The 27,834-nt window shown below is 36.4% G+C and overlaps 1 protein-coding gene across 1 annotated transcript in view; it reads right to left on the bottom strand.

Moving 5' to 3' along the window:
* Positions 1 to 351: 351 nt before the first annotated feature.
* Positions 352 to 27,834, bottom strand: part of macrod1 (mono-ADP ribosylhydrolase 1) — a gene marked incomplete at its 5' end in the record, with an annotated part of 54,697 nt that continues 27,214 nt past the window's right edge. Inside the window, 7 exons of the mRNA XM_079438970.1 lie at positions 352 to 393; positions 1,292 to 1,373; positions 3,694 to 3,767; positions 5,349 to 5,379; positions 7,008 to 7,129; positions 14,063 to 14,179; positions 24,941 to 24,970. Of these exons, the coding sequence (XP_079295096.1) occupies positions 368 to 393; positions 1,292 to 1,373; positions 3,694 to 3,767; positions 5,349 to 5,379; positions 7,008 to 7,129; positions 14,063 to 14,179; positions 24,941 to 24,970 (482 nt within the window). The 3' untranslated portion in view covers positions 352 to 367. The remainder of the gene's footprint in view (positions 394 to 1,291; positions 1,374 to 3,693; positions 3,768 to 5,348; positions 5,380 to 7,007; positions 7,130 to 14,062; positions 14,180 to 24,940; positions 24,971 to 27,834) is intronic.

Below are 27,834 nucleotides of genomic sequence, written 5' to 3'. Positions count from 1 at the left end.
CAGAATTTGAGATATAACTGGTCAAACACAAGTATGATATTATTTCTGAAAAAACTGAAACTTAAAAAAAAAATTCTAAAGCAGTATTTTTGTGTATGACTCTATGCGGGTGAGTAAATGTTTCATTGTTGTGTGAACTACCACTTGTAAGCCCACATTGTTATTAATATTAACACAAATTCAATAGCAATATGATCTGATAGCAATCATCAAATTCCATGTAGCACTGGTTTGATGATATGAATAAATCAGGTGGTGTCGGGCAGCTGTTGTTGTTGTTTGTAGGGGCTGCATCAGGTAAAAGCGAGACAGTGATGTGACAGAAAAGCAGTTTGTGTGGTGTTTCCACAGCAACTATGCCATCCTCTCATAATTTGCTCTTTGGCGGTGAACCTGGAGGTGAAAAACAGGTCTAATGGAGCACACACATACAGTAACGGACATTTACATGAACACTAATGTTTGGAGTTCAGCCACTGTGTGAGATCTCAATAACATCATGTCATAACTGTGATTATTAGTGCAAGAATTGTTCAACGTTTTACATTAAAAAAAGGTGCAAATATTAGCACTAGTCAATATGTTTGGGAGTGTTTAATATTTAGTAATATGAAATACTAAATTAGTCAGTGTGTTGCTTTTTAATTAATTTATTTTTGCAAGGTAAAATTTTACATTTTTTTATTTTAGCACAGCTTCCATTAAAAATGCTAATGTAGTCAGTGTTGGTTTGTTATCAGCCCTAACTACAAGCGTACAGCCATCACATAAGAATAACTTCAAATTGCACTAGTTTGTACTCTGTGTCCCAGAACACAGAAAAAAATGTCAGTCAGGACTATTACTTGTCCTCGCACTGCAGGAGGATTAATATGGAAGACTTTGAGGTGAACAATACTCATTTATAGCTTTTGAAATGTACATATTGATAAAGTGCAGAACCACTGGGTACAGTTTGTTTAGAAAGCATAAATCAAGGGTGATTATGAATTTTAAATAATTATATATCTGCTATCTCAATGTTAAAAATGCAAAATGTAAAGAATAATGTTTGGAAGAACTCACTATAAGTGTAAGGGTGTGCGTGAGATATGTTAGATGGTAAAAGGACAGTAAAACCTGACATTTTTGGCCCCCACAAGGAAAACATCTTATACCTTTTCTTTTAAATGTAAAAATGAAGAAAGTTCTCTGTGAGGTCAATTTTAGGGGATAGAGTATACACAGTGTATACTCACTCTATACGTCCCAATAAAACATGGAAACCCAACAAGCGTGTGTGATGACAGACCTCGTGGGAAGTATGCAGGCAACATTGTTTCATAGAGCTCTTTGTCAGACTTCAGAAACACACAGAAGATGACCCGGTCCAGCTGAGAGCAGATTAAAACCGAAAAAGAGACAAGAAATAAAAAATAAATGACCGTAGAGAATCTCACTTTCAAGTTATGATTTTGCTGCTGCACAGCAGAAACCAACACAACTGAGAACATACCTGTAATAATATATCACAAACTTCATCCAAATGAAACGAATATGCTCCTTCATCCTTACTACACTCTCTAGAGTCATAGAAATTTGCTTCAAATCTTGTGATTAAAGTTAAAGGAAAGAAAATAATCTTTCTAGACCTACTTTATAAGATGATTATTATATAATAAGTTGATTATTATATAATCACTACGTTATTATTTTTGGCATGAACTGAACTTCAAATAATCCATGCAACTGAAGAAAAAGGTTCATTTGTCCAATTCACTGATTTTTGACTTGTAGCCTCTCAGTCTTGTTTGAAGAGACGGTCTGCTGAAAAGGACCACTTGGGTGCAATCGCTTAGCATATTCTAATGTCTGAGTCTTTCTAGCCGGAGAGGCGCAGTGCCAGTGACCTAACTGTCCTTGACAGAACACCAGCACCAGTCCCAAATGCTTCATGGCAGGCAACAACATAAAAAGAATACATCGCGATCCGTGCCAGCATCCTAGAACCTCCATCTCCATGACAACAGTGGTGAGGGCAGGTGGGCTGTTCCTGCTTCTAATCATGTTCCTGTAACACATCATTGCATCCAGCTAGCACTCCTACTCTGCGCTGAAATCTCTCTCGCTCTCATTTTTCTCTCTTTGGTCTCTAGCATTGTCTTTTTTCATTGCCTTTTGCCAAATGTCTCTCCCTCTCTGGCACACTCATCCAGTGTCGCTTTGTCTGTCTGATTCAGATTCAAAATAATGCTTTACATTGCCAAAGCATTTGTAACATTATAAACATGCACATATGTAATGGACTACAGAAATGATCCATTTGATGTTTACATGGTTTCTGGGTTAAAAGCATATGGCAAACTATTTACCACACACTATCGATAAGAAAATAATACCATAATATTTTTTGTTTGTTTATATTAACATACTATTTACAGAATGTAATTTGAAAAGTTTTTAAAAATGTTTCAGAAGCATAAAACATTTTATGCAGTTTCATTTGTTAATAGTTGCTTTCTTTTCGAATCATTAGCCATCAAATCCTCAGGAAACACTGCAGGTGCCATGAAGGTTACATGGAGGTGTAAATTTAATTTAACTAAGCTAAGTGTTTACTAAAATATGGCTCACTCACGTATCATCATCATCATTTCAAGTTAATTTTGATCCAGACATGAGTGGCTTTGTCGAAGTGGGTGAGTTGTTCACTCTGTAATTAATTAGTCAGTCAATTTTCACCAGCCTGACGCATTCAGGTCGATTTGCAGACCAGCTGCGAATGCGATCATGATAGGTGGGCGTTATCAAATTGACAGGGTAATTGGCCAATCACTTTGACGTGGAGACAACGCCTAATTTTATGTGACCTTTTGCTGTAATTTTTTCGTTACCCCTCAAAATGTGGTCTTAAAAAACATAGCCTTAGATGTATTTAAACATATTTTGTAACTTTTTTTTAAGTACTGTTGATTATTTTCTGCTGATGCTACACATCAAGCAATTTTATAAACAGTAAACATAGAATAAATGGAATGAATTCAAAATATAATAATAATATAAAGCTAAGTAAAATTATTTCAAAACTATAAAAGTGCTTTCTCTCTTCCATTCTGTAGTATTCTCTGGGTGCATATGGAAAGTGGAAGGGTTAGCAAGCAGCAAAGCGCTGGTTAATTAGTGTGCTATAATTAGGTTGTCTCTGTCATTTTGTATGTCTGTAGCGTAAAAGACGGCAAGAGCAAATAAGCACGCAGCGCAGAGTGAGATGAAAGCTCAGGACAGGAGAGACAGATCAGTGAGAGATGAGAGAGGGGGAAAAAGACACAGATGTGACCAGGGAAAATCGAGCATGAGAGAGAAAGAGAGAGCGGCTGCAGTATGGGACATGCAGAAGTTTTGTCAAAGACATCCTGATGGCTCATTTCCTGTTAAATTTACTCTAGGCTCACATTAAGTCACAGGGGCCAGAGATTGTGTCAATGTGTTTGTGGATTTTTTTGTATTTGTTCTGTTCTGCGAAGCCTATGCAAGCTCCGTTAGGAACCAATTAAAACTGCGAGGTTATATTTGTGTGTGCGTGTGTGTGTGTGTGCATGCTGACTCAGAAAATAATGTCCCTATGCAGCCACCATCTGTTTGCCACGGCATGTTCCTTGTCAAACAATAACAACAATAGCAAGAAAAGAACACCAATAGGGAAATGACACACACCTTCTCGTGATTTTGCTCCAGGTATTCTCTCACTGTTCTCAGGGCAACTTCGACTGCTTGATCAGGGGGATATCCTGCAGCACACCACACATCATCCAACCCATGAACACACTACACATCACATTTATACTTTTAATCGATTAACATGATTATTAAAAAAGGCTTAAAGGGATAGTTCATCCATAAATGAAAATTCTGTCATTAATTACTCACCCTTATGTCATTCCAAACCGGAAAGACCTTTCTTAATATTCAGGACACAAATTAAGATATTTTTGATGAAATCCGAGGGCTTTCTGACCCTGCACAGACAGCAATGCAACCGACACATTCAAGGCCCAGAAAGGTGGTAAGGACATCGTTAAAATAGTCCATGTGACATCTGTGGTTCAACTTTAATTTTATGGCGCTATGAGACTTTTTGTATTTAAAGAAAACAAAAATAATGAATTTATTCAACAATTTCTTCTCTTCCACACGCAAGCGGCATGGTACTCTCGTAAACGTGCAGCTGAGACTGACACGGAAGAGAAGAAATTGTTGAATAAAGTCATTATTTTTGTTTGATTGTGCACAAAATGTATTTTCGCAGCTTCATAACATTATGGTTGAACCACTGATGTCACATGGACTATTTTAACAGCGTCCTTACTACCTTTCAGTTGTGTTGTTGTCTATGGAGAGTCAGAAAGCTCTTGGATTTCATCAAAAATATCTTAATTTGTGTTCCGACGAAAGGACAGAAAATGACAGAATTTTCATTTTTGGGTAAACTATCTCTTTAAATTATAATGCGCTAATTGACTAAATAAATAACCACAATCATTTGCACTCAAATAAAGATAAATAAGACATTACTGTGGCAGATCAGAAAATGAATTTCTTTTTATAATGAATCAAAAAATGAATCACTGATGCATTAAACTGTCATCCCCAACACAAAGTAAATGAAAACAGCCTTGATAATTTTTATAGATACACATTACTTTGATTCTAATGATCTAATTTGTATGATTAACCAAGAGGCATCAGACATCAACATGTTCACACCTCGTCAGCACCGATGTACGGCACCATATTTTCTGCTTGAGGACTTGATGGTAGTTGTTTTCGAACTGAAGCTGTTTGCCGGGTTCATTTTTGAGTTTAATCTCGACACGTATAGCTAAAAAGGGGGATTATAATCACAGTGACATGCTCTCGCACCTAATCTCTCCTAATCTGACCGTCTAATCCCACCCTTAATCTGAAAATCCCTCATACTACTGCAAGTGATATCCACTCCCAGAATTCCTAAAATGAGGTTCCTGCTACATAAACAACCACAAATAAGAACACATGCATGAGCACGGAGGTCACATCATAGCCGAGGTTCATAAACGTACCATTGATTAGGTTAGATAGAGCGTCATAAATACTGGGAATGAATACCATTGATGTTAGCTCATAAATGCGGTTAATGGATGATCATAGGTTTTAATAATAAATGAGCCCATTGAAAACTCTAAATCAACCAACCTGTAATCAATTACACACAGTCATTTATAGACTATGAATACAAAGGACATATAAAAATAAATAACTGATGTACGACAAAGCAATTAAAGATGAAAAGTAAACATTGATTGAGATTAAAAGATGGAATTTGCACCTACCGTACACTCCAGTAGAGATCCAGGGAAAAGCCTAGACAGCAACATCAAAGAGACATAAAAAGAAATATAGACTTAATTGTTTTATCATCTGTGTATGAACCACTAAATGCTTCTTTAAATAAATGTGTTGTATTATAATAAAATAAATTAAGGTTTACAAAGCACTTATTGCTGGACCTATTAGTACAAAACCACAACAAAGCAACAGCTTTTACAAGGGAGGGTGAATGAAAATTGATTAATTACAACCCATTAAAGATACAATCCATTACTAATGACAACAAGCCACTTGCGCCCTAGAATTAAGGGCCTTAAAAACAAAAGCTTTACTTTAAAACAAATGGACCGAGTCACAGACAATTGTTGGTGTTTTAAAAGCATTTGCTGCTAAGGTACCACTTTGTGTCTTGCAAACCCCAGCACGTATGGATAGCACTTTGAAATCAATTAAGGGAATACAATTTCGGTCATTTACTCTCCTTCATGTTCTTCCAAAGCTTGAATGACTTGCTTTCCTCCATGGAACATGAGCTACTTTGCTGAAAGTCCTGGCTGCCACTTTTCCATACAATAAAAGTGAATGAGGATGGGGGATGTTGAGCATAAAAATAACAAAATAAGACTGTTGCGTTCGCTTCATTATGTTCCAAAGCTAACAGAGGACTTGTAATGATACTTTTAAGTTCATTTTGAGCTCAATTATCAGCTGCCTCCTTGCACTTATAACATATGGAAGAGCAGTCAGAACATTTACCACAACAACAACTTCTGTGTTTGATGGAAAAAATTATGCAGGGTTGAAATGACCAGATTAGTTTTTGATAATTACAACTTCAGTCATTTAAAATTAAGATGAAATAAACATGAAATTAAATTCAAGTATTAGAAAAATTAAACAAAACTAAGAAATAATTTGAAGTACTAAATTAATTAAATATAACTGGAATAAAATTGTATTAAATATATAGCAATACAAAAACTAATAAAAATAACAAAAGCACATAAAATTATAACAAACTAAAGTTATAAAACTAATAAATACTATAAAAGTATATGAATACTACTAAAATATAACTGGAAATGAGTGAGTCAATTATGAGCATTTTTTTAGATGAACTATTCCTAATAATAACACTTTGGTTAAAGGTCTTTTTTCACAGTGAACACCAGTTACATAAAGATAAACAGGAAGCCCCCATAAGATATTATGATGCTGCAGCACTCCTTCCTGAGAACCTTAATGATAGATCTTAGTGGTGCCTGTGTGTATTTTTATCCTTGCTGGTGCACTGTGTTAAAATCTTTTATACATGCAGTAACCTGTCTTCAATAAATCAATCTCTGAAAGAAATAAAGCTGAAACGGCTCTCAACTGTTTTAGTAGATTCATATAAAAATTGTTAGGGCATCAGTGGAGTGCGAGTTATGCGCTGTGTTATGACTGGATTGCTGGCATTTGGATTCTCATACCCTGACGCAGCTGTGACATGTGAGTGATACAGGGTGAGAGTTTAACATGTTAACTGTATGTACCTGAGTTTATGTGCAACCAGTGTGTAAGGTTCGAGATTGCGTTGGGCTGTTAAAACTGCATTCAAGTAGCTATATCCCAGCCAAGACATCAAGTCTGAATCTGTTATGAGTGTGTGAGACCCTCACCACAGTCCGCAGGTGGTTCTTAGTTGTTCTGTACAGACAGTTATAATAACAGTTTCTCAGTGCTTGTTCCTCTCTGTCCCCCACTGAATCATGGACTATTGGCCCCACGGTGTGAATAACATCTGTGAAACACAGAGACAAAGCCAAAGACAGAGAGAAGTCATACAAAAATATCAGAAAAATATGTGATTGTGTTATATAACTCTAAATTCCTGTCTGTATCACTCCATTTTATCTATACATGTTTCTAAAATATAAATTTGTTTATGATTCACAAAGATGATTGTTTTTTTTTTAAAGAAATCAATACTTCTATTTAGCAATGATGCATTACATTTATCAGAAATGACAGTAAATACATTTATAATGCCATCACAGGAGAAAATCAATATAAAAATATATTAAAATGGGAAAAAGTTATTTTAAAATTGTAATAATATTTAACATGTTACTGTTTTACTGCATTTTTGATCAAATAAAGCCCTGGGGAGCATAAAACACTTTCCAATCCAAAACAATTGAATGGTAGTGTACATTTTAAAATATATTTAAAAAAAGTCAATTACTTCTTTACAGTAACTGAAATTGACAAGAGCGCTTGTTTAGTCTACACTTCTGTGCAGTTTGATTGTTATATTGATTCAGTTCAATTTATGGCCAGATTTCCATCTTTTAATTCAGTATTGTAAATCATACTGTATGTTAAAAATGTAAATGCATTTATTAACAAGTGATTTTTTTTAAAAAGTGATTTGTTTTTTTACAGTTTATCTAAATTAAAAGATTGCAATCTACGCATATTCTGGAATTATAATGGACACAAAACACAAGACACAAAAATGGATGATTTAGAATTTAGGTCTACATTGAATGTTAAAAAAAAATGTTTTACAAATATGTAAAAGCACTATAAATGACCTATTTTATCCTCAATAGCAAAATTGTTCCATTTAATAATGGTATCAGTATATCAATATCAGTAATATTGGCCTTGACAGATCTTGGCCTTTGTATTACAGTGCAGCCTACTTACAGAAATAATAGATTGCTATTGGAAGGGTCTTTTGGCTTGTTTCGTCTGATGAAGTATGATAATATATGATGATATATTACTCCACAACATTGAAATATCTCATTGCAGTAACTGCTGTACTGATAAATGCTGTCAACACCAGAGGTGACGTTCAATCTTTTATCATACTAAGCAACAATTTCTGGCACAACACCACAGTGATTGCAATTATTTTAAATAAATAATATTTATAAAAGAGTACGTTCATATGGAATCAGCTTCGAACTGCGTAATTGATTTAACAATCTTTTTACTGGCATGATACAACTATTTACTGTAATAACTGTAGTCATGGCAGATTCTAAGAACTGTTGCAGATTCTATGGTTTCCATGGTACAAGTTAATAAGAGTAACAGGAAACAGCTCAAGAGCATTAAATTTCCTATTCTAGTTAAAAAATTTTATCAATTTTATGCAAGATGTTTTGCTTTTAAATCTAAAATGTAAGAGTGTTTAATTCTGTCAAAGAATGTGATTATTTAAATCATTATAACAAATGTCTGTACTGCAATTGTTTTACACATAAAAGCTACCAAATGAAAAAAATAATACAGTAGAAAGCTTTTGTAAGGCCTTCAGTAAAAGAAAGCTGAAGAACCCCTGATGCGTCACACAAACTTATTTATGCATTGTCTAGACTTTTGATAAGCTCTCCTCTTGTGCACTTACAATAACTGCACTTTCTGTTTGTTGTTCCCATCTTTGCCATCTGTCTGTTTCTCAATTACTAAAGCCCCACTTGTCTCAGTCCTGCACCCTCTCATCTCAATTTCCTGTTTCCTCCTCCCATTGACACTCAGCTCAACCGCAGGCGTCGTGTCCATTTCCCTTGTCCTCCTTTTCTGTCTACCTTCTGTCTAAAACATCCATCCATCTGTCTTCTCAATGTCATGTGTCCTTGCGTGTCACATCTGTGGCATGTCCTCAATCTCTCCCCTTTGCCCTGCTTGTCCTTTGGACGTCCAGCAGTCCACCATCAGTTACACTCCCACTCCTCTTTCCCTCATCCACCCACCCCCCGCTTCCCTCCCCGACACCTCTCTGCGCTGCGTGCTGTCCAGCTGCGTTTATTTACCGCTGCACTCTGCAGTGTTTACAGCATCGATCCACCTCTGTTTGTTTAGTCCAGCAGCACTATCATACATCAAGTCGGGCAGAGACATTACTCACACAGAAACACACCCAGGCTTGCAGACACTCGCATATGAAGTGCAAAAGGAAACAATGGCCAGGAAAGAAAAAACAACAGAGAACAGTGGGCATATGTTTGACTGGAAGTACAGTGTCACAAGGTACTGTCATGTTTGTGGCACAGCGTGATCTGCTAAAGCGGGTGTAGAAGGAAGAGAGGAAGAGAGACAGGATGACATAATCACCGCAGACACAGGTGCAGCTGGAGGTTAAAGCAAACTACAAAAAACTGCCAGGAGGTTCAGATATCGCACTGCTCAACTCTCCCACTGTCGTTCCTGTTTGCTCTCTAAAACAAACACACACAAGCACACTTACAACAGAGTGTGTGTGGGGAAGAAATTAACATTTTCTACAGAGTTCTTCAGAGTTTAGAATGTAGCCTAATGTAGATTCAGAACCTTGTAAGTAAACAATACTTTCTGAAATGGATAATTTAAGATGTAAATTGGATGTGTTAGCTTTCATACTTGTTGTAAAGTCTATCTAAAGTACAGTGTCTGAGTACTACTAATGCATATCAGGGTTTCAACACAAAATTAAAAATAAAGGAATTACATATTCATGCATGTATATTGTTATTTAACATTTGCATTGAAACCTGACATATCTATGAAGAGACACTTGTATTTTGTAAATAAATTATAATAGTATATAAAATCTACTTAGCAACAAGTGATTTATATATACACAGTCAAACCAAAATTTATTCAGACACCTTCAACATTTCTCACATTATCACAGTTTATTTGCTATAGTTTAGAAATTGTTAATAAAATATGACAAGAACTCAAAAGAGTTAAACTGTGTCAGAACAAATTCATCTTGATAATGTCAGATAACTTTGACAGAAAGGTACAGTATGTAACAAAACATGGTCAGGTCAAAGTGTCAAATCAAATTTTTGGTCCCAAATTTTTATCTACTTTACTGGTAGTCCACTGTATGAAGAATTTTTTGGGTATAATATGACACAGTTTTCTTTATTTTCTATCCTCACTTACATAAATTAACTATAGTGTCCTGTAGCCACTATATGGTGTATTTAAATTTGTTAATAATAATAATACATAGCTGTATCTAAAATTAATTGAGGGCCAATATAATGCTAATATTTCAATAAATAAATAAATGCACAAAATTCTTATAGATTATAGTATTAGTATTTTATTGCCCCTTATTAATTTTAGATACATTTATTATTTACTTATTTGAATACACCACTTATTTTCTTTCAAGATTATTTATGCATCATATTTCAATATGTTTTGCGGCTTTTTTCTTTAATATATGCTGGGTCACAGCATTAGCGTGCATGTGGCCGTACAGCCTGTCTTCTAACCCATTTTATTTCCCAATAGCTTCCTGATCCTGAGAAAACACACTGTTCTTTCTCCCCACACAGCTCCCATACTACACACCAAAGCCTGACAACACCCATAACGTATCGATGAGTCTACTCCAAAACTGCTATTATCAAGCTCTAAATCACTCCTCTGTTTGTTCCCCCTCCTTCCTCCTGCCTGCTCACCTTTCTCTTTCCTCCTCTCCCTCCCTCTCAGTGAAAGGTTGTCTGTCTTTCCGTTACCAAGTCTCACTGTTCACTCATCCAGACCAAACCCAAGTCTCCTGTCTCGTGCACAAAGGGAGGCCCTGGACTCTCCCACCAAACCCCCTGGAGAAAAATCACTGTGCACAACTATATCCCCATTCTGCAGCAGGTGCGTCGGTTTAAAAAAGGCAGCCAGCTAAAACAAACTGCTTATCATCTGAAAGGTCCGAAGGTGTTTGACTCACTTTTTGTGTTTCTCTCCTTTTTCTCAAATTCAAATCTGCTTGAGAGCTGAGTTACAATATACCAGCAGTCACCGGCTGATCAAGCACGACGACCCGCACAATAGATCGCTCTCCTTTCACCTTGGCTTTCAACCGATTGGTTTTGACAAGAAAAGGCTGTGATTTTCAGAAAGCTGCGGCCCAAAATTCATTCAGAATAACAGTCTGGAATCTGAGGTCATTAAAAACGTACACTGTATTTCATTGGATTGTTTAATAAATATAATTAAGTAATTGAACCTTGTTATCCATCCAGTCTTTGAGCAAAAGACTGACGGAGGGAGAGAGAGAGAAAAAGGGATTAGTTAAATAACAAGAGAGAAGGGTGGGTGTTCGATTGGCCTGTGTGGATTTTAATTAGTGTTAATTGGCCACAGAGGGAAATGAAGGCTCAGGGAGAGTGTGTGTATGTGTGTATTGATAAATATGCTGCACTCTTCTCTTTCTCCCCCCTAGCAATGGTTGTTTTGTATGGTTGCGTCCCTAGTCAAGGCTGTATTGGTACACAGGTGGGCTTAGGGACTGGCAGAGGCTGCACATTCTGCCTTTCATACACCAATGAGATCCACTGGGTTTCTAGTTCACCCCCTCAACCCGGGCAGAGGATGTATTATTACTATACTTCTGTTTTACTTTAAGACACAAACATACACTCCCCTATCCTCATCCAACAAGCAACAGATGTGCGAGCACATGTGCAAACTGCAGCTCAGGCAGTCAAAACATGACAATACTCTATACAAACACTCAAATCTCAGATTTCATTTAGGGGCTTTTGCCTGTAATTAGAAATGCTTTCCAATAGTATCACGCATACTTTGGGTTCAAGCTGAAGTATATAATTTCTATGCCACCGAACAGAACTGCAAAAACAAACATTGTTTTCAAAAAAGGTTTCCAAATTCGCCCACATCAACCTTTGATTCAACAAACTGACAGCCCCGCCCCCAACTCACGCCATTGGTTGAGTGAGTGTTGTCGTGTAAGACAACAATAGGGGAATTTTCATAGCGCCACAGAGACATAATATTTACGGTCTTCGAGAAAAATAACCATGAATGGCATAACATCTACTTACAGTTGTCTCTGTAAATTAAGTTGAGATAGGATAGGAGAAAGTATTTAAATGCTGAAAAGGTTATATAATTCAGCTTTGATGGTTTAAAAAAAATAACTCTAAAAATTAAACGTTTTGCACTGTTGTCCCAAACCCATAAGGCACATTGGTAACACTTTAGAATAGAGACAAATTCTCACTATCCAACTAGTTGCTTATTAGTTGTTTCTTACTACTTATAAAGCACATATTCTGCATGACCATATTCTAAATCCCTAATCCTACCCAGCACCTAAATTTAACAATGGCCTGACTATGAATAAGCAGCAAAGTAGGAGTTTATTGAGGCAAAAGTTATAGTTAAAGGTTTGTTAACAGCGAGATTTGGACCCTAAAATAACGTGTGAATGACAAATTACAATATTTTTAAAATCCATATGAATCGGATAGTATTTTTGTTGAAGTCTTGTGAAGAGATGCAGCCACTTTTTATAATTAACAGATTAAATTTATGCTTTTTTAAAATGTATGGGTCTAGAACAACATCAGGGTGAGTAAATGATGACAAATTTAATTTTGAAGGTGAACTATCGCTTTTAACTAGTTCTTTCAATGGATATGATTGATTGACATTTCAAATCTTTCAGCATGTTCAGCAGAGGTTTGCTCTTACTTTTCTAAATGACCGACCGGTGCATTTACAATCCGGTTAATGGCATAATGGGTGAAAAAACACCATAGATTTGCACTGAAGGAGTGACCTGAGTCATATTTAAAGCCCAGACATAACAGTTGGAGATTGGCTGAAGACCCAAGCATATATGGCAGCCAATTTTGCATAGACAAATTTCAGAAAATGTAAAAATCTAGTGAGAGAGTGGGGTAATCTAGTGAGAGAGTGGGTTCGAGTAATGAACTCGAACCCACACCAGCAGAAAATTTAAATTTTTAAATGTTACATTTTACAGCTCATAAATCACAAATAGCCCAAACACCTGTTCGTACATAACTTATAATCAGATCAGTCATTATAAAAGCAGTGTGCGGTGGACTCAAACACTAATTTAAGTCCTGCAATTACTGCTGATATTTACTGTTCTACTTCCCACAGTATAGTACAGTACAAAGAGAGAAGATGAGAAAGAAAAACACAAAGTTGGAGAGAAAAATCAACTAAAGACTAAGTAAATCCTAACAAAGAACATAGCCTAGAGTGTGAGGCAAATCATCGATGTGCATCTGTGTGTGTGAATGTATGTGTGTTTGTTGTGGGGGGTTGGTGGCTGGAGAATCAGCAGCGTGTGCATCTCTGTCTCCGAACAGCTAGGTACGGTGGGGGGGATCATAAATTAGACAAGGAAATTACTGCTAAGTGTGCGAATAAATTAAAGTGCGCTTGCTTCTGTAAACACTGTCTGACTACATAATTACTGAACACTCTCTGGAAGAGTGAAAGAGAGGGAGGGAGATGGATGGGGGGAGGTAGGGAGAGAGAATGATAGGCAAAAAGGTTTGTGTTGATGGTTTATTCATTTATTCATATGGCAGCATGCAACATGTACGCAACCGTTTGACATTTCGCTAGAGAGGTTGCACAACACCTGCTTACAATCGTAAGACGGGAAATGAAAAACCGTGCACAAAATGTACTTTATGACATTTATCAAGTGTAATTTAGTTTCTACAGAAGTATGGTGCTGACTTTGAAGCTATCAAGCATAAACACATGCAAGATTTGCTCTCTGCCTTATCCATCCAACGTACTGGAAAAGATGCTCAGGTTTAATGCTACCAAATGATTCTGCATTCATCATCCAACATTACGAAGTTCAAAACATTTCAGACTGATGTTTATATGCCATTTGTATGATGATTGATGCGTTTCATGAGCGACTCACATTTTGCAGGCAGACCGTAGGCTCCGGTGATCTTGGCCTCCCCCGTTTCACAGCCATTCAAAGTGGCACATTCTTTCCTCAACAGAGGACCAGCCCCACGATGAATGGCACCATCCACTGAAAATTTGAAAATATTTCATTATGTTTAATACATATGTATGTGTGTGTGTATGTGTGTATACTTAACCATATTTTGGGGAGAAATTTGCACCCAGAAGACATCCATAAAAAATGCAGTAAATATTTTTTTAATTGTAAAAATGCAAAAAGATTTCTGCCTATGTAAATGTCCTAATTACTAATATATATATATATATATATATATGTGTGTGTGTATATGTATATGTATGTATGTATGTATGTATATGTATATATACATACATATATACATATGTATATATATAGCCTATATATAGGCACCAATTGTGCAAGTTCTCCCACTTAAAAAGATGAGTGAGGCCTGTAATTTTCATCATAGGTATACTTCAACTATGAGAGACAGAATGGGGGGAAAGAATCCAGGAAATCACATTGTTGGATTTTTAATGAATTAATTGGTAAATTCCTCTGTAAAATAAGTATTTGGTCACCTACAAACAAGCAAGATTTCTGGCTCTCACAGACCTGTAACTTCTTCTTTAAGAGGCTCCTCTGTCCTCCACTCGTTACCTGTATTAATGGCACCTGTTTGAACTCGTCATCAGTATAAAAGACACCTGTCCACAACCTCAAACAGTCACACTCCAAACTCCACTATGGCCAAGACCAAAGAGCTGTCGAAGGGCACCAGAAACAAAATTGTAGACCAGCACCAGGCTGGGAAGACTGAATCTGCAATAGGCAAGCAGCTTGGTGTGAAGAAATCAACTGTGGGAGCAATTATTAGAAAATGGAAGACATACAAGACCACTGATAAGCTCCCTCAATCTGGGGCTCCACACAAGATCTCACCCCGTGGGGTCAAAATGATCACAAGAACGGTGAGCAAAAATCCCAGAACCACATGGGGGGACCTAGTGAATGACCTGCAGAGAGCTGGGACCAAAGTAACAAAGGCTACCATCAGTAACACACTACACCGCCAGGGACTCAAATCCTGCAGTGCCAGACGTGTCCCCCTGCTTAAGCCAGTACATGTCCGGGCCCGTCTGAAGTTTGCTAGAGGGCATTTGGATGATCCAGAAGAGGATTGGGAGAATGTCATATGGTCAGATTAAACCAAAATAGAACTTTTTGGTAAAAACTCAACTCGTCAACTCGTGTGTGTATATATATACACAGTATATGAAGAATTCAGCACCTGCTAAACTTTTCACCTAAAATTAGCATTTTTTTTTTTTATGTTTAGGCTCAGAAATTTTTCTCTAATGGTAATGTATAGGTCCTTTTTCTATGTAATTAAAGTGAAATAACTGAACATAAATATGAGCCTGATAAAACTGCTCAATTTAAGAAAATGTCAGACTACACAAGCGGCTTTTCCATCTGAACTCCTTATATATATATATATATATATATATATATATATATATATATATATATATATATATATATGTATGTATTTCCATTGCAATATAACTACATGTATGTTATATATTTTTCAACCTGGATAAATATGCTTTGCAGGCAGCTGTATATGATGAGCTCTTCCTAATAATAATATTGAATGACAATTCAGTTCACTAGATTAAGGTGAGGGCGAGACGGTTTCCCCAGTGACACATCTTACCCCACTCTCCCCTAGAGAAACACTGTAATGCTGATGTATTTTTTACAAACTCAACCCCCATTTATCATTTGAGGACACAAATAATCTGATTTCTCATAGCACTGAGGGCAGCAATTTGAGGGCCATAACCGTTTTACTCAAGGGTTTTCAGCACCCTGGCACTTTTGCTGATATGTGCTCAGAATCTGCAGGAGTGAGAGATAGAGTGATAAAAAGATAGAAAGATAGGGAATATATACCGAAGAAACACCTTAGAGAGAGTGAAGTGGAGAAAAAAAAAACCGAGAGCGACGGAGGGACAGAGGGAAGTTGTACTCAGGGCTTTGGAGCAGAGGAAATGAGGATGAGAGGAAGGAATAAGGGAAAAGATGCGAATGTGGTGACGAGGTACGCCTGTTGGGAATAGTTTGCCTTCCTGTGTAATTGCAACATGCATGCACACACACTTTTTCACACACTTTTTATATTACACAGACATCTTGTTAGCAGGTGCTAATTGGCTTCTTGCTTACTTGACAAGGGGATTGTGACATGGAAAAAACATATCATATTTTCCTATATTGCATGCACAGCTTTTTTTTCATTAATCATTCACACATGCTCCTTACATGCAACCCCACGCAACATCTAACCACATGCACGCACACACACACAAGCACACACACGCACACAATTTCTGCATACAAAAGCATTCATTAACAGTTGTCCTCAATTTCCCATCAAATCATTTTGGCCTGGACTGAGTGGCACTAACAAGTGTTTTTGAAACCCACCATTTTTTTGGCTGAGCTGGTCACCATGGCAGCCATTAGTAAGAGCATTTGATTGGATCTGGCACATCTGCTTGCCTGTGTCACAAATCCCTCGACACCAAAGCACATCTCTCTCTAAACACTTGTCCGGCGCTCTGGGTTTTCAACCAGAATACCAACATTCCACTCAGTGCCAAGTGGAAGACAGAACACACACATTCTCACTCAAAAAATTAAACAATCAAGCAATACTTATCCATGTGTGGCTTTCCAGGTTGCTAAAAACAGGGCAAAGAAATCTCACAAACAGACTTGAAGAAGATTTAAAAAGGAGCCATATGCCAAAATGCAACATTACACCACAAACGCAACAAACCCCCCAAAGAGACTCTAATGTCACTGTGTCCTTTTGTACAATCTGGAGCTCTCTCAGCTCTGAGCATCAGGACTGATGTCTCCCACTGTAATAAACTGAACATTTTGATGGCCTATAGTTATGTGTGCCATTTCCAAGTATGATCCATTTGACCGTGAACGTAGAAAATCCAGCATGAATTATTTTCCATCACCTACTAACTCACAGCCTCTCTTTCTTCCTTCCTTATTCACCTTCTTTTTCCATGTATTTTTACCTTTCAGTTCGTGTCTCGTACACAGCAAAGTAGTTTTATTATTCAGTATTTTTGTCTTGTTTTCCAGTAAAAATATCAGAACATCCTTTAAGGTTTATAGAAAGTATTATATATGAACAGTTCAGATGCAAAAGCCTCAAAATACCATCTGAAATTTTCTTCTAAAATTAGCATTTTTATCAGGCTCCTATAGGTTCAGTAATTTCACTTTAACAATGAATAAATTATTTTTGAAAATGCATTTAAAATGCATATGTTTTATTGCTTTAAAGCAAAAAAAAAAAAAAACTAAATTGTGACGTTTATGCTTAAAGACAATGCCATAAGAAAAATACACATTATCATATTATATTGTATCATATTATTGTATAATAGATTTGCTTCTTAATTGATGAAAGAATACAGTATATCTTGAATGAGGCTTAGTTTTCTAATGGCACTGGCAAATTGTTTTGTTGTTCTTTTTTTAAGCATAAATCTAATGAAATGTAGTGAGGTAAATGTAGATTAAGCTTAATACAATTTACCAGTGAGGTAATAAAAATAAGGCAGCGGCTATTTGCACTAAGTGCAAATAGTAATGGATTCTATTTACACTATGTTAAAATAGCAATATTTTCTGCTATATATACTACTTATTGCAAATAGTGGCAATTATCTGCACCTCAGTATTGTAGTACATTATAAAACAGTACACAATAATAACGTATTGAATGCAAATTATAGTTTTAATTCAAATTATTAAATGGATGCCATCTTATTGGGGCAATAAAGCCCTCCCTACACCTACCCTTACTCTACCCGATACTTTTATTTTCAACTTTTTTGATTATTTCCTTCATTTTTATTGTAAATAAATGCCTTTCCAATGCGATATGAGGTTTGGAAAGGAGAACAAAAGTTCAACAAAAGGCGGGCTCGAACTCGGGTCGATTGCGTCAAAAAGCACACGCCTTACCATCTCCGCCACTGAAACTAATACTAGATGAATGTCTTTTTTATTGTTGACTAAACCAATCACGCGTTGGTGGGTGGAGTTAGTGTAAATAGCCTTTGCCAACAAGGCAAATAGACACTCCGTAAAAATAATCCTAATTTACGATATATTCTATGAAAACAAGTCTTGTTACATTTTTCCAAATAAATTTTGTTTTAAGGATGTTTAGACTAAATAAAAGACTAAAATACTTAATAAATTGATTTCTGCAGTGCATCAAAAATGCTGACTGAGAATAGATGGTGCTAGAGTTTGAAAAATAGCATCCGAAACAAACTATACACGACTTTACAACACATCCTAACTCATCCATTATTTTCTTTATTCTCTCCTCTGTTGTTTTAAACACATCCTCTTGTTTTTGCCCTCTCAGCTTAAGTGCTTTTCCTGCTTTAAACACCAACAGGCAGAGACTAACCCCTCATCTCTCTATCTGCATGCAATGCTCTGAGGCTGTGTCCTCCCTGATGTATAGTTTGTCCCTGCCTAATTATCACCCAGGTTTGCCTTAACAAACATCAGGAGCTGAGCCAACAAAAACGAGAGGGAGGGAGTGCGAGTGCGAGGAACCCGATGTGTTTGCGTATTGGCGACAGAAATAGAGAGAAAAGAGGTGTTGGAGTGTTAGGGAGTGAGGAGAAGAGGTGATAGGTTAGGGCAGAGAGACAGAAGGATGGGTGCGGAATAAAACAGAGAGAGCAAAAGGGAGATGGAAGACATGCAGAGGCACGAACTGAGGTTTAAAACGAGGGAGGTGAAGGTCAGGCTTAAACCAATCGCATTTGCCATTTGTGTTTGACGAACTGCGTAAAAAACCCCCAGGTCAATATATAGCAGTGCGCACTTCTGAATTTGTGTTTGTGTGTGAGCGACGTGGTTCTGATGAGTAGGATTCTCAAGTGCAGATTTATCACTGGTATTGATTAGCTAACGGGCAGGCACTTAACACAGGCAGAGAGCAAGAGCGGCACACGCTTACAATCAACACACATGCATACGCGCAAATACTGAGTCAACAGTTGGACATTTCTGTTCATTTGCATAGCACTCGACTATAGTAAATTACATTTGTTAGATTTTTCAATACCCTCTAAAAATGCACACACACCTTTCACAGAGACAGGGTATGTACACTGCCATTTCCTTTCAAAAGTGCCTTATGCTCACAAAGGCTGCATTTATGTGATCAAAATACAATAAAAACGGTGTTATGAAATATATACAATATGTTTTTAATGTAATTTATTTCTGTGATGGTGAAGCTGAATTTTCAGCAGTCTTTCCATCTTCATTGTCAAATGATCCTTCAGAAGTCTAATATGCTGATTTGTTGCTCAAGAATCTTATAATTAATGTTCAAAACAGTTGTGCTGCTTAGTATTTTTGTGGAAATCGTGAGACATTCTTTGATTAACAAAGTTCAAAATGAACAGCATTTATTTGAAATAGAAATCTTTTAATATAATACATGTCTTTACTGCATTAATTTGATCCCTCTGATGGGGTCATTGGATGCAAAATTCACTTTTCAAGTTGTTTGAACATAAATGTGTGTTGGAAGTGTGTGCACACATCCATCCTATTATTATAAAAATCCAAAATTTTTTAAATCCCTATTTTAAAGTCCCCTTTCTCAAATCAGGCTGTTCTGAGAGCCCTGTCAGAATGACGTAGTTCTGTACATACCGCTCCCACTAGAGTTGATTGAAGGCCGTCTTACCTTAGACCCGCCCTGAGTGAGCTTTAAACAGTCTGACCGCCATTGTGTTGGCTCCGGTGCAGGGGAAGACAAGATGTCTCAGATTAAGCGATTGAGGTGCTTTGTTGTTGGATGTAATAATGAATATGGCAGTTGTCATTTACTCCCGACATCTGAGCCGCTGAAGACGCAGAGGATTAACGTTACTTTCACTCTGAAGTGAATGCACCGATCCCTGATCTACCTAAATGCATCTATGATCTGCCTAAATGCATCTATGTTCGCACGTATCATTCGTGATCCAGCCTCACCTACAGAACAAGTGAGTTAAAGGTTTTTATTAATCTTTGCAAATCGCTTTTCCTAATAATGTACTAGTTAGCCAGTTTCGTGGCTAAATTAAACCGCTGCTGCTCGTCACCCCACGGAAGAGAGGGGCGGGGCGAGCAGAGCTCATTAGCATTTAAACTAGTGTTTCTCAACAGCGTTCGGAGAGCATCGGGGGCGCTGGAAGCAATATTTTTGAAAGGGGGGCACTGAGGTGTTCTTGGGGGGTGTTTGGTTAAGGCGAGTTTACATTAAAGATGTATGAGCTGAAACTTGCAAAAGAAAATGGTCTGCCACATCCAAACGCCGTCTCTACACCGGATGCATCAAAGCGCACTTTCTATCCCTGCTGAAAAAAACAATAGAACCCTGCCCAAAACACAATAGAAAATATAATGGATTTAATGGTTATAATGGGAATTTTATTGGTTTTAATGGAAACTATAATGGTGTCTACTGGTATGTGATGGATTCTATTGATGGGATGTTAAATCCTATTGGAAAAATGCCCAAAACACACTACAAAAATGAATTTTGTAATGGTTTTACTGCAAAAAGATAATGGTATTTTAATGGAAACCATTGGAATTCCCGTGATGGTTTCTATTGTTTTTGGATATCCGTTTGTCAACTTGTCGGTAGCGCAAGCGCGTGGAGTGCGGCAGAGAACGCGTCATCCGTTTATTTAGCGCTCGCTCTCAGATACTGAACGACTGATTATAATGAGGATCTGTGTGCTTTGACGCAACGTATCGCGCCGTTCGCGCCCGGTGTAGTAGTGCTAGTTAGTTTAAGCCGCTAGTTTACACCACTAAACCATTTCATTTCCAGTGAAAACAATAGCAAACACTTAGACACGATAAAGCACAGTATGTTTTTTCTTGTTTAGAAACATGCTGTTTGTTTGCCGATTGGCTGCGGTTGGTTTGAATGCCAAATTTCATGAGTTTATACAGCTCTTGAAAATATAGCCTAATTTATATTAACGTGGCTTTTTTGCTCCTTGGAAAACTAATGATAATGGTATTTCATGTCCAGTCAAATCAAATATGTCATGAATGTTATATGGCATTCAATGACATATATTTTTTTTATTATTTATGTGCTACTGTGGGCTGTTATATTTGGGTTAAAATGCATGCTTTTAAAATAGGTTATATATATACAAATAAAATATAGCCTATAATATACACCACCATTCAAAACAGGTGGTTTTGAAACAAATATCTTCTGCTCAGTAAGGTTGCATTTATTTGATCAAAAAAAAAAAAAAAGAAAAGAAAGAAAAAAATACAGCAAACAGCAAATCTACAATTTGAAAGAACTGCTTTCTTTTTGGATATTTTCCTCTCGTGCTAAAGCTCCATTACTCCAGCTTTCAGTGTCACATGATCCTTCACAAATCATGCTGATTGCTGCTCAAGAAACATTTCTTCTTATTATTATAGCTGGCACACCACACTGACAAAAAAAAGCAAGATTTGAAATTTAATGGACTAATAAAGATATAAATCAGGACAGCACTAAAATAGTAACTTTTGAAAATGAGGAGCATATGTTTCCCATCTTTCTACTTAGCTTTCTTTTACGTATTTGTGAGCAAACTTTGAAATATTTTCACAAAATCATGAAATAGTAAAGGAGGGTTTACATTTCTCCCATTTGCATGGAGGCCTATTTACGGACCAACATTACCATGTCCATTATGTAAGAAAAAAGGAAATTCAATATATTCTCAAAAACAGGGTATTTTCTAAGAGATAAATATTATTATTTTTCACTGAATGCTAATTGAAAACATCCAAGCATATCACAGCAGTTAAAAGGGTGTTCAAGAGTTCCAGGAACAGGAGTATGTGGAGCGGCAAAAATTTCTCCTCATGTTTCTATGTGTGCGAGATCTGTACGTTATGTGCGAGCTTGTGTGTTGTGTGTGTGCAGTGTAGCAGCCCATTAGTTTAGAGCGGAGATCAGCTATCTGTACAATAAACTGTTTAAAATGTGAATTCACCCAATCAATTTTGAGTATACACATGCTCCAAACAAACATTCTTGAGATACCGTATAACCTCCCACACTTGTTCATCGCCGTCATTATAACCTTCACATTATTTCTGATTTGTATGATCCACATATCTGTCAAACTAGCTAATGGTGTTTAATGTGTGAATTCTTGATAAAATGCCGTTATACTATGGGCTGTTTGCATTAATTGTGCTCGTAATGGAGTGGTAGTGGAGCACTCTCGGAGCAACTTTCAAAAAATCGGCTCCTTGCTCCAGTCAAAAATCACGCTGTTCCACTCCCACTTCACTCCGCACACTCTGCCAGGAATGGAAGAACAAACTAAATGCCCCTGTGGATATATTCTAAACAGGAATTTTTATCAAGTCTTTTTAAATTTGGGGCAACAACGTCACCAAATCTGTAGTAATGAAAATCGCCAACATGCTTAAAAACTCTTTAAATAAATGTTATTGTACTTATTTTCAAATAATTTATTTCAAAAATGTATTTCACTGTTACAATTTTTTTTCATCAATTTAATGGATCCTTTAATTAAAGTAATTTCTTAAAAAAGTAATGACCCCATACATTTGAATACTACTGTAAATATAATAACAGTTCTCATTATAAACAAAATAATAATCAACTTCAAGCGTCAGTGAAGACAATTAGACTATGTTTTATTTGATGGGGGGCGGTGAGGTACCTGAATAATGGGCAGGGGGGCGCTGGCCCAAAAAAGGTTGAGAACCACTGATTTAAACCAACATGGACTAAAAAACGGCTTGTTGAAAACAGAGCTGATTTTGACATGGTAAAAAAGGTGTTTTTAACACTACCATTGAGAAATTTTAATCAAAGTATGTTATAGACTTTTCATTAAGACCCTAAAGAATCATATCAACTTGTGTAAAATGGGCATCCGATGACCCCTTTAAAAAAAACATCTAACTGACCTCAAACTTTTGAATGGTAATGTATATTAGATTTAACATTACACATTTCAAGTTTGTAGTTAGTTTTAAAATTTGAGAGCACAAAATAATACAATTACTACAGCTACTGACACTGTTGGCATTTCTAAAGCAATGCTTATTTATAGTGTCACACATGACAGCTAGTCTGTTTGTTGTGTGAAATATTGCAGTTTACATTTAGATGGATCATAATTTATGTAATTTACAAGAATTTGTACTTTGTGATAATGACTGTACATGATCTTGATACAAAATTAAGAAAAAATAAATAAATACAATCATTCAAATCATTCAAAATAATATCTTATGTTCATTTATTTATCACATATTACCATATTTTATATATGTGAGAAGAAAGAGGCCTCACAGAATGTCGTAATTTGCCAATTAGAAACAAGCATACCAGAGAAGTGTGTTTTTTTATTTTTGAATGCTGTCCTGAAGGGATAATTCACCCAAAGATGAAAATTCTGTCATCATTTACTTACTCTCATTTCTTTCCAAACATGTATTTCTTCTGTGGAACACTAAGGAAGATATTTAGAGCACTGGGGTCCAAACAAGGTTTGATTTTCATTGTATTGGATGGAACAATTTTTTTTTCTTCTTCAAAATACCTTCTTTTGTGTTCTACACAAAAAAGAAATGAATACAGTTTTCATTTTTAGGTGAACTTTCTCCTTAATACTCTCAAGACGGTTTAGCAGCTAGTCTGGTAGAAACGGGTGTGCTGATATGAGATAGATACTGTTGCTATTTCAGGTTAGAGGTGATTTCACACTGTGCACAGTCTATTGGAAAAACAGTTGTTACATACCACACTCATTATTTAGAATCTCTTGAGACCAGGAACATTACAGGTCTGTAACTAATGACTAAAAGTGCAATCTGAGATAATTGCAGACGTAGTTACGGATCCTCAGGAGAAAACTACTTATTTGATGGGCTGTAGTTTATATGTTGAATGTCTAACAATGTCAGTATTGCCCTGTTTGTTCTTACAAACAACACTACAATACTATCATGAAACATGTGCAAAAATAGAGAGAATTACCATGGTAGCATATCCAAAACACCATGGCAGCTTGGTACTTTTTTTGTCCTTTAAATATTAGTTAAGACTTAACTGTTCATGCAGCTGCAATGCCAAAGACGCTCACTGTTTGATGAATATGTGTATGTACAGATAGATGGGTGAAATATGAAGGCTTTACTGTATTTCTGAGAAGATCTACCGTCTTGTCAGATCAAAGTACTTTTTAATACATCACAGCGAGCAAACGGTTTCGAAAAAGCACAGTCTCTCTTTAATTCCGCTGTTTTATTCAGAATCTGCTGATGAATTGTTTTTCTCTTGTCAGTGTTTGTGGGCATGTGTGTGTGTGTGTGCGTTGGGAGGGAAGGGCCACTCTATCAGAGATGGTTTAAGAGTTTAGCGCTCATTTCATCTCACTGGGTCTCTAATCGCTCTTTTGCTCCTCAAATAACGCCTCTGTTCTCACTCACGGGGCTATCAGAGATCGTCTGTTCAAATTCAGAAAAGTGCAAAGCCTCAGGCTGACAACAGCTCCCATCACACAAATACGTTCTCGCTCTCTCACCTTTGTTTCCACCTGCTGATTCTCACTTGCTCTCTTTCACCTTCTAATTCCTCTCACCTCTCTGATGCTTCTCTCCTCTAATGTCTTTTCCCACTTGAGCGGTGTCTAGATTTGTCTCATTCAGCCTCTGAAAAAGAGGGGGGGGGGATTGACTCACCTCCTCCTCCACCCAGAAGTGTCTTGTTAGCTGAAAAGACAAAAAGAAAACAGAAGACTCTTCAGGGAAGATGTCAGTGACATTACAGCAAGAAAGACAGTGATTTAAAACAAAAATAATGCCTTATTGAATAACTGACAATACAAATTTAATCCAAGGGGAAGGTCAATGATCAGAATTAGTTAAAGGACTTAAACTCAATATTAATACACTACCATTCAAAATAGTTTGGGGTCAGTAAGGTTTTTGACAGAAGTTTAATACTCACCATCTACATTTAATCAATAAAACAAAACAAAAAACTAAACTAAAAAAACAGGTGTTACCTGTGTTCAAGTAGCCTAATATTTCTTACTATCATCAATATTGAAAACAGTTGTGCTAGCTAATAATTATTAACATCTTTACTGTGACTTGCTAACTGTCTGTGCTAAGAAAAAATATCAATTAGTTAAAAACAAAATCTTACTGACCCCAAACAGAATGGTCAGGTATATACCCTTTTTAATATAATATAATATAATATAATATAATATAATATAATATAATATAATATAATATAATATAATATAATATAATATAATATAATATAATATAATATAATATAATATAATATAATATAATATAATATAATATAATATAATATAATATAAAGGAATTAATGAATGAATGAACATATAAATAAATAGTTTTCATAATATGACCCCTTTAAATGTGCTGTAATTCATTCAGATAGTGGATAAGCTTCTTTGTCAGACTGTATGGATGTCCCTTATTTCCCTTAATTTTCTGCTTACTTGGTAAACTAAACAAAATGCAGTCGTGAGCGTGGTTATCTAAAGTGCTAATTGACATTTCCATCAATTCAGTAAAAAAGCAGGGTCTTGAGCCTGTGTCATAGGTGAAACGAAAGCCTTCATCCAATTGAACAAATTTAACTTGTAGATATAGAGCAGCTTTTTCATTACGAGACCTGAATGATAGACAATATACTGAAAAATGTTTTTGTCTATCAATATTAATTTCAATAAAAAGGAAAAATTGCATATGTTTGCATCAAACTGAGCATTTGAGTTCAAGTACGAGGCTGGTTGCACAACAAAACAGCACGAAAACAAAATAGTTTCAAGATCAGACAGTGAAGTTAAAACACAAATGAGCAATAATATTGCTGATTATTTTTTCCCATTTAAAATTCATTACACCTCTGCACACGGACATTAAAACGCATGATAAGTGGCGAGCTTATGAGCCAACAAATAATTTACCAGATGGAGTTAATGTAAGCCCAGACAAACACATTTTTTCACACAAACAGACACACAGCCACTGAAAAAAGGACAAACATACACACACACAATTTAGCAACAGAGATAGACTGACAAACAGAAAACAGTATGGAGAGAGAGGTAACCATAGCAACCCCAAAGCCCAAAGGTTTGTTACTGAAACCTAGTTAATTACACAGGGAGGGCTAAGGAGGAGAGATGGAGACAGACGAGATGAGAGAGACAGGAGAGTCGGAGCAGGAAAGATGTAATTTGCAAGTGGATGTCCCTTTCTCTCCTGTCTGTCAGAGAAAAAAAACTACTACTAGTGAGAAGAAAAAAAGGATAAAACAGTAGGAGAGAGAATGAGCGAAGGCTGTAAGTTGATGATACCCCAGGGAGAGAGATTTGCCATCTGCTTAAACCCTGTGTGCAGTGTCTTACCCAGGGGAAGGGTGACAGTAGTACCATAGAGATGATGATGTTCACACACACACACACACCACTCTGTGAGGCATATTGACATGATGAGATTGTATGCGGGAACGTCTACTGTCAGTGTCTTAAATGTTAACTGTATGCACCAAGGGTCTGAGAGTAACGCAATTTCAATTCTCTGTATATATGTGCCGTACATGTGGAAGAATTGACAATAAAGCAGACTTGACTTGAATGTGTTCACAAAATGCAATCTTCTTATTCAGAACTGTAACAATTCCTTTGAGGCAGGATGAAATGGATTTGCGATGAAAACAACGTCCATGAACATCAATACTGAGGTTGGGATTGTAAATAAAAATGCTGTGCTGATTCTTAGTGTCAATTCGACTCCACACAGCAAAGCACACAGCAAGAGGCAATATACACCAATGATGAGAGTTTACGGGCGGATTAGAATCACAGAGAGGGATTAGAAAAAAGAAAAACAAAAGGACGAATAGCTGAGAATCAAAAAAAGTTCAACAGAAGGTTGGGGGTGAGAGGAGGGACGGACGTGGAGGAGAGGCAGACAGAGAAAGCGAGAGATAAAAGCTGGGAGGTACAGAGGGATCAAGAATGCAACAACACAGGTATGGAAACACTAAATGAAAAAAAGTATTCTTTTCTTCCAAAATACAGCACAGCATGAGTTTGCATCATTATTCACAAGACAGAGAGCAATTGAGGGTTTTTTCCTTTAATGCATTAATTAGATGAGCTGACAGAAAAGTTCTAGCTCTCATTTTTCTTTTTTTCTGAAAAAAAGGGTTTATACAAGACTAAACAAGATTTGTGTTTTTTTTTAAAATAAGTAACATGTATAAAAAATTATAAGTACTTATAAAAGCTTATACGGCTGTCAAGTGATTATAATTTTTCATCTAATTAATGATATGATATGTCAATTAAATTATTCAAAAATGAAATCACACATCAATTTTTGGCTGAGAAATTACCCCCCAAAATATCAAAGTCATTATTGTGTAAGTGAAGAAAAACAGTGAAAAGACATTGCAAAAAGAAGGTTTAGAAAGAAATACTTGATTCAACATTCCATATAAACATGGGTTTCCGTTGGTGAAATTGAGCAAAACAGACAATATTGGCAATACTGTGCCTAAAATTAAACACAATATTAACTTCTTG

Source organism: Barbus barbus (assembly GCF_936440315.1).
Source record: "Barbus barbus genome assembly, chromosome: 17".
In the NCBI taxonomy this organism is placed as follows: Eukaryota; Metazoa; Chordata; class Actinopteri; order Cypriniformes; family Cyprinidae; genus Barbus; species Barbus barbus.
This window is presented reverse-complemented; position numbering and strand designations above follow the sequence as displayed.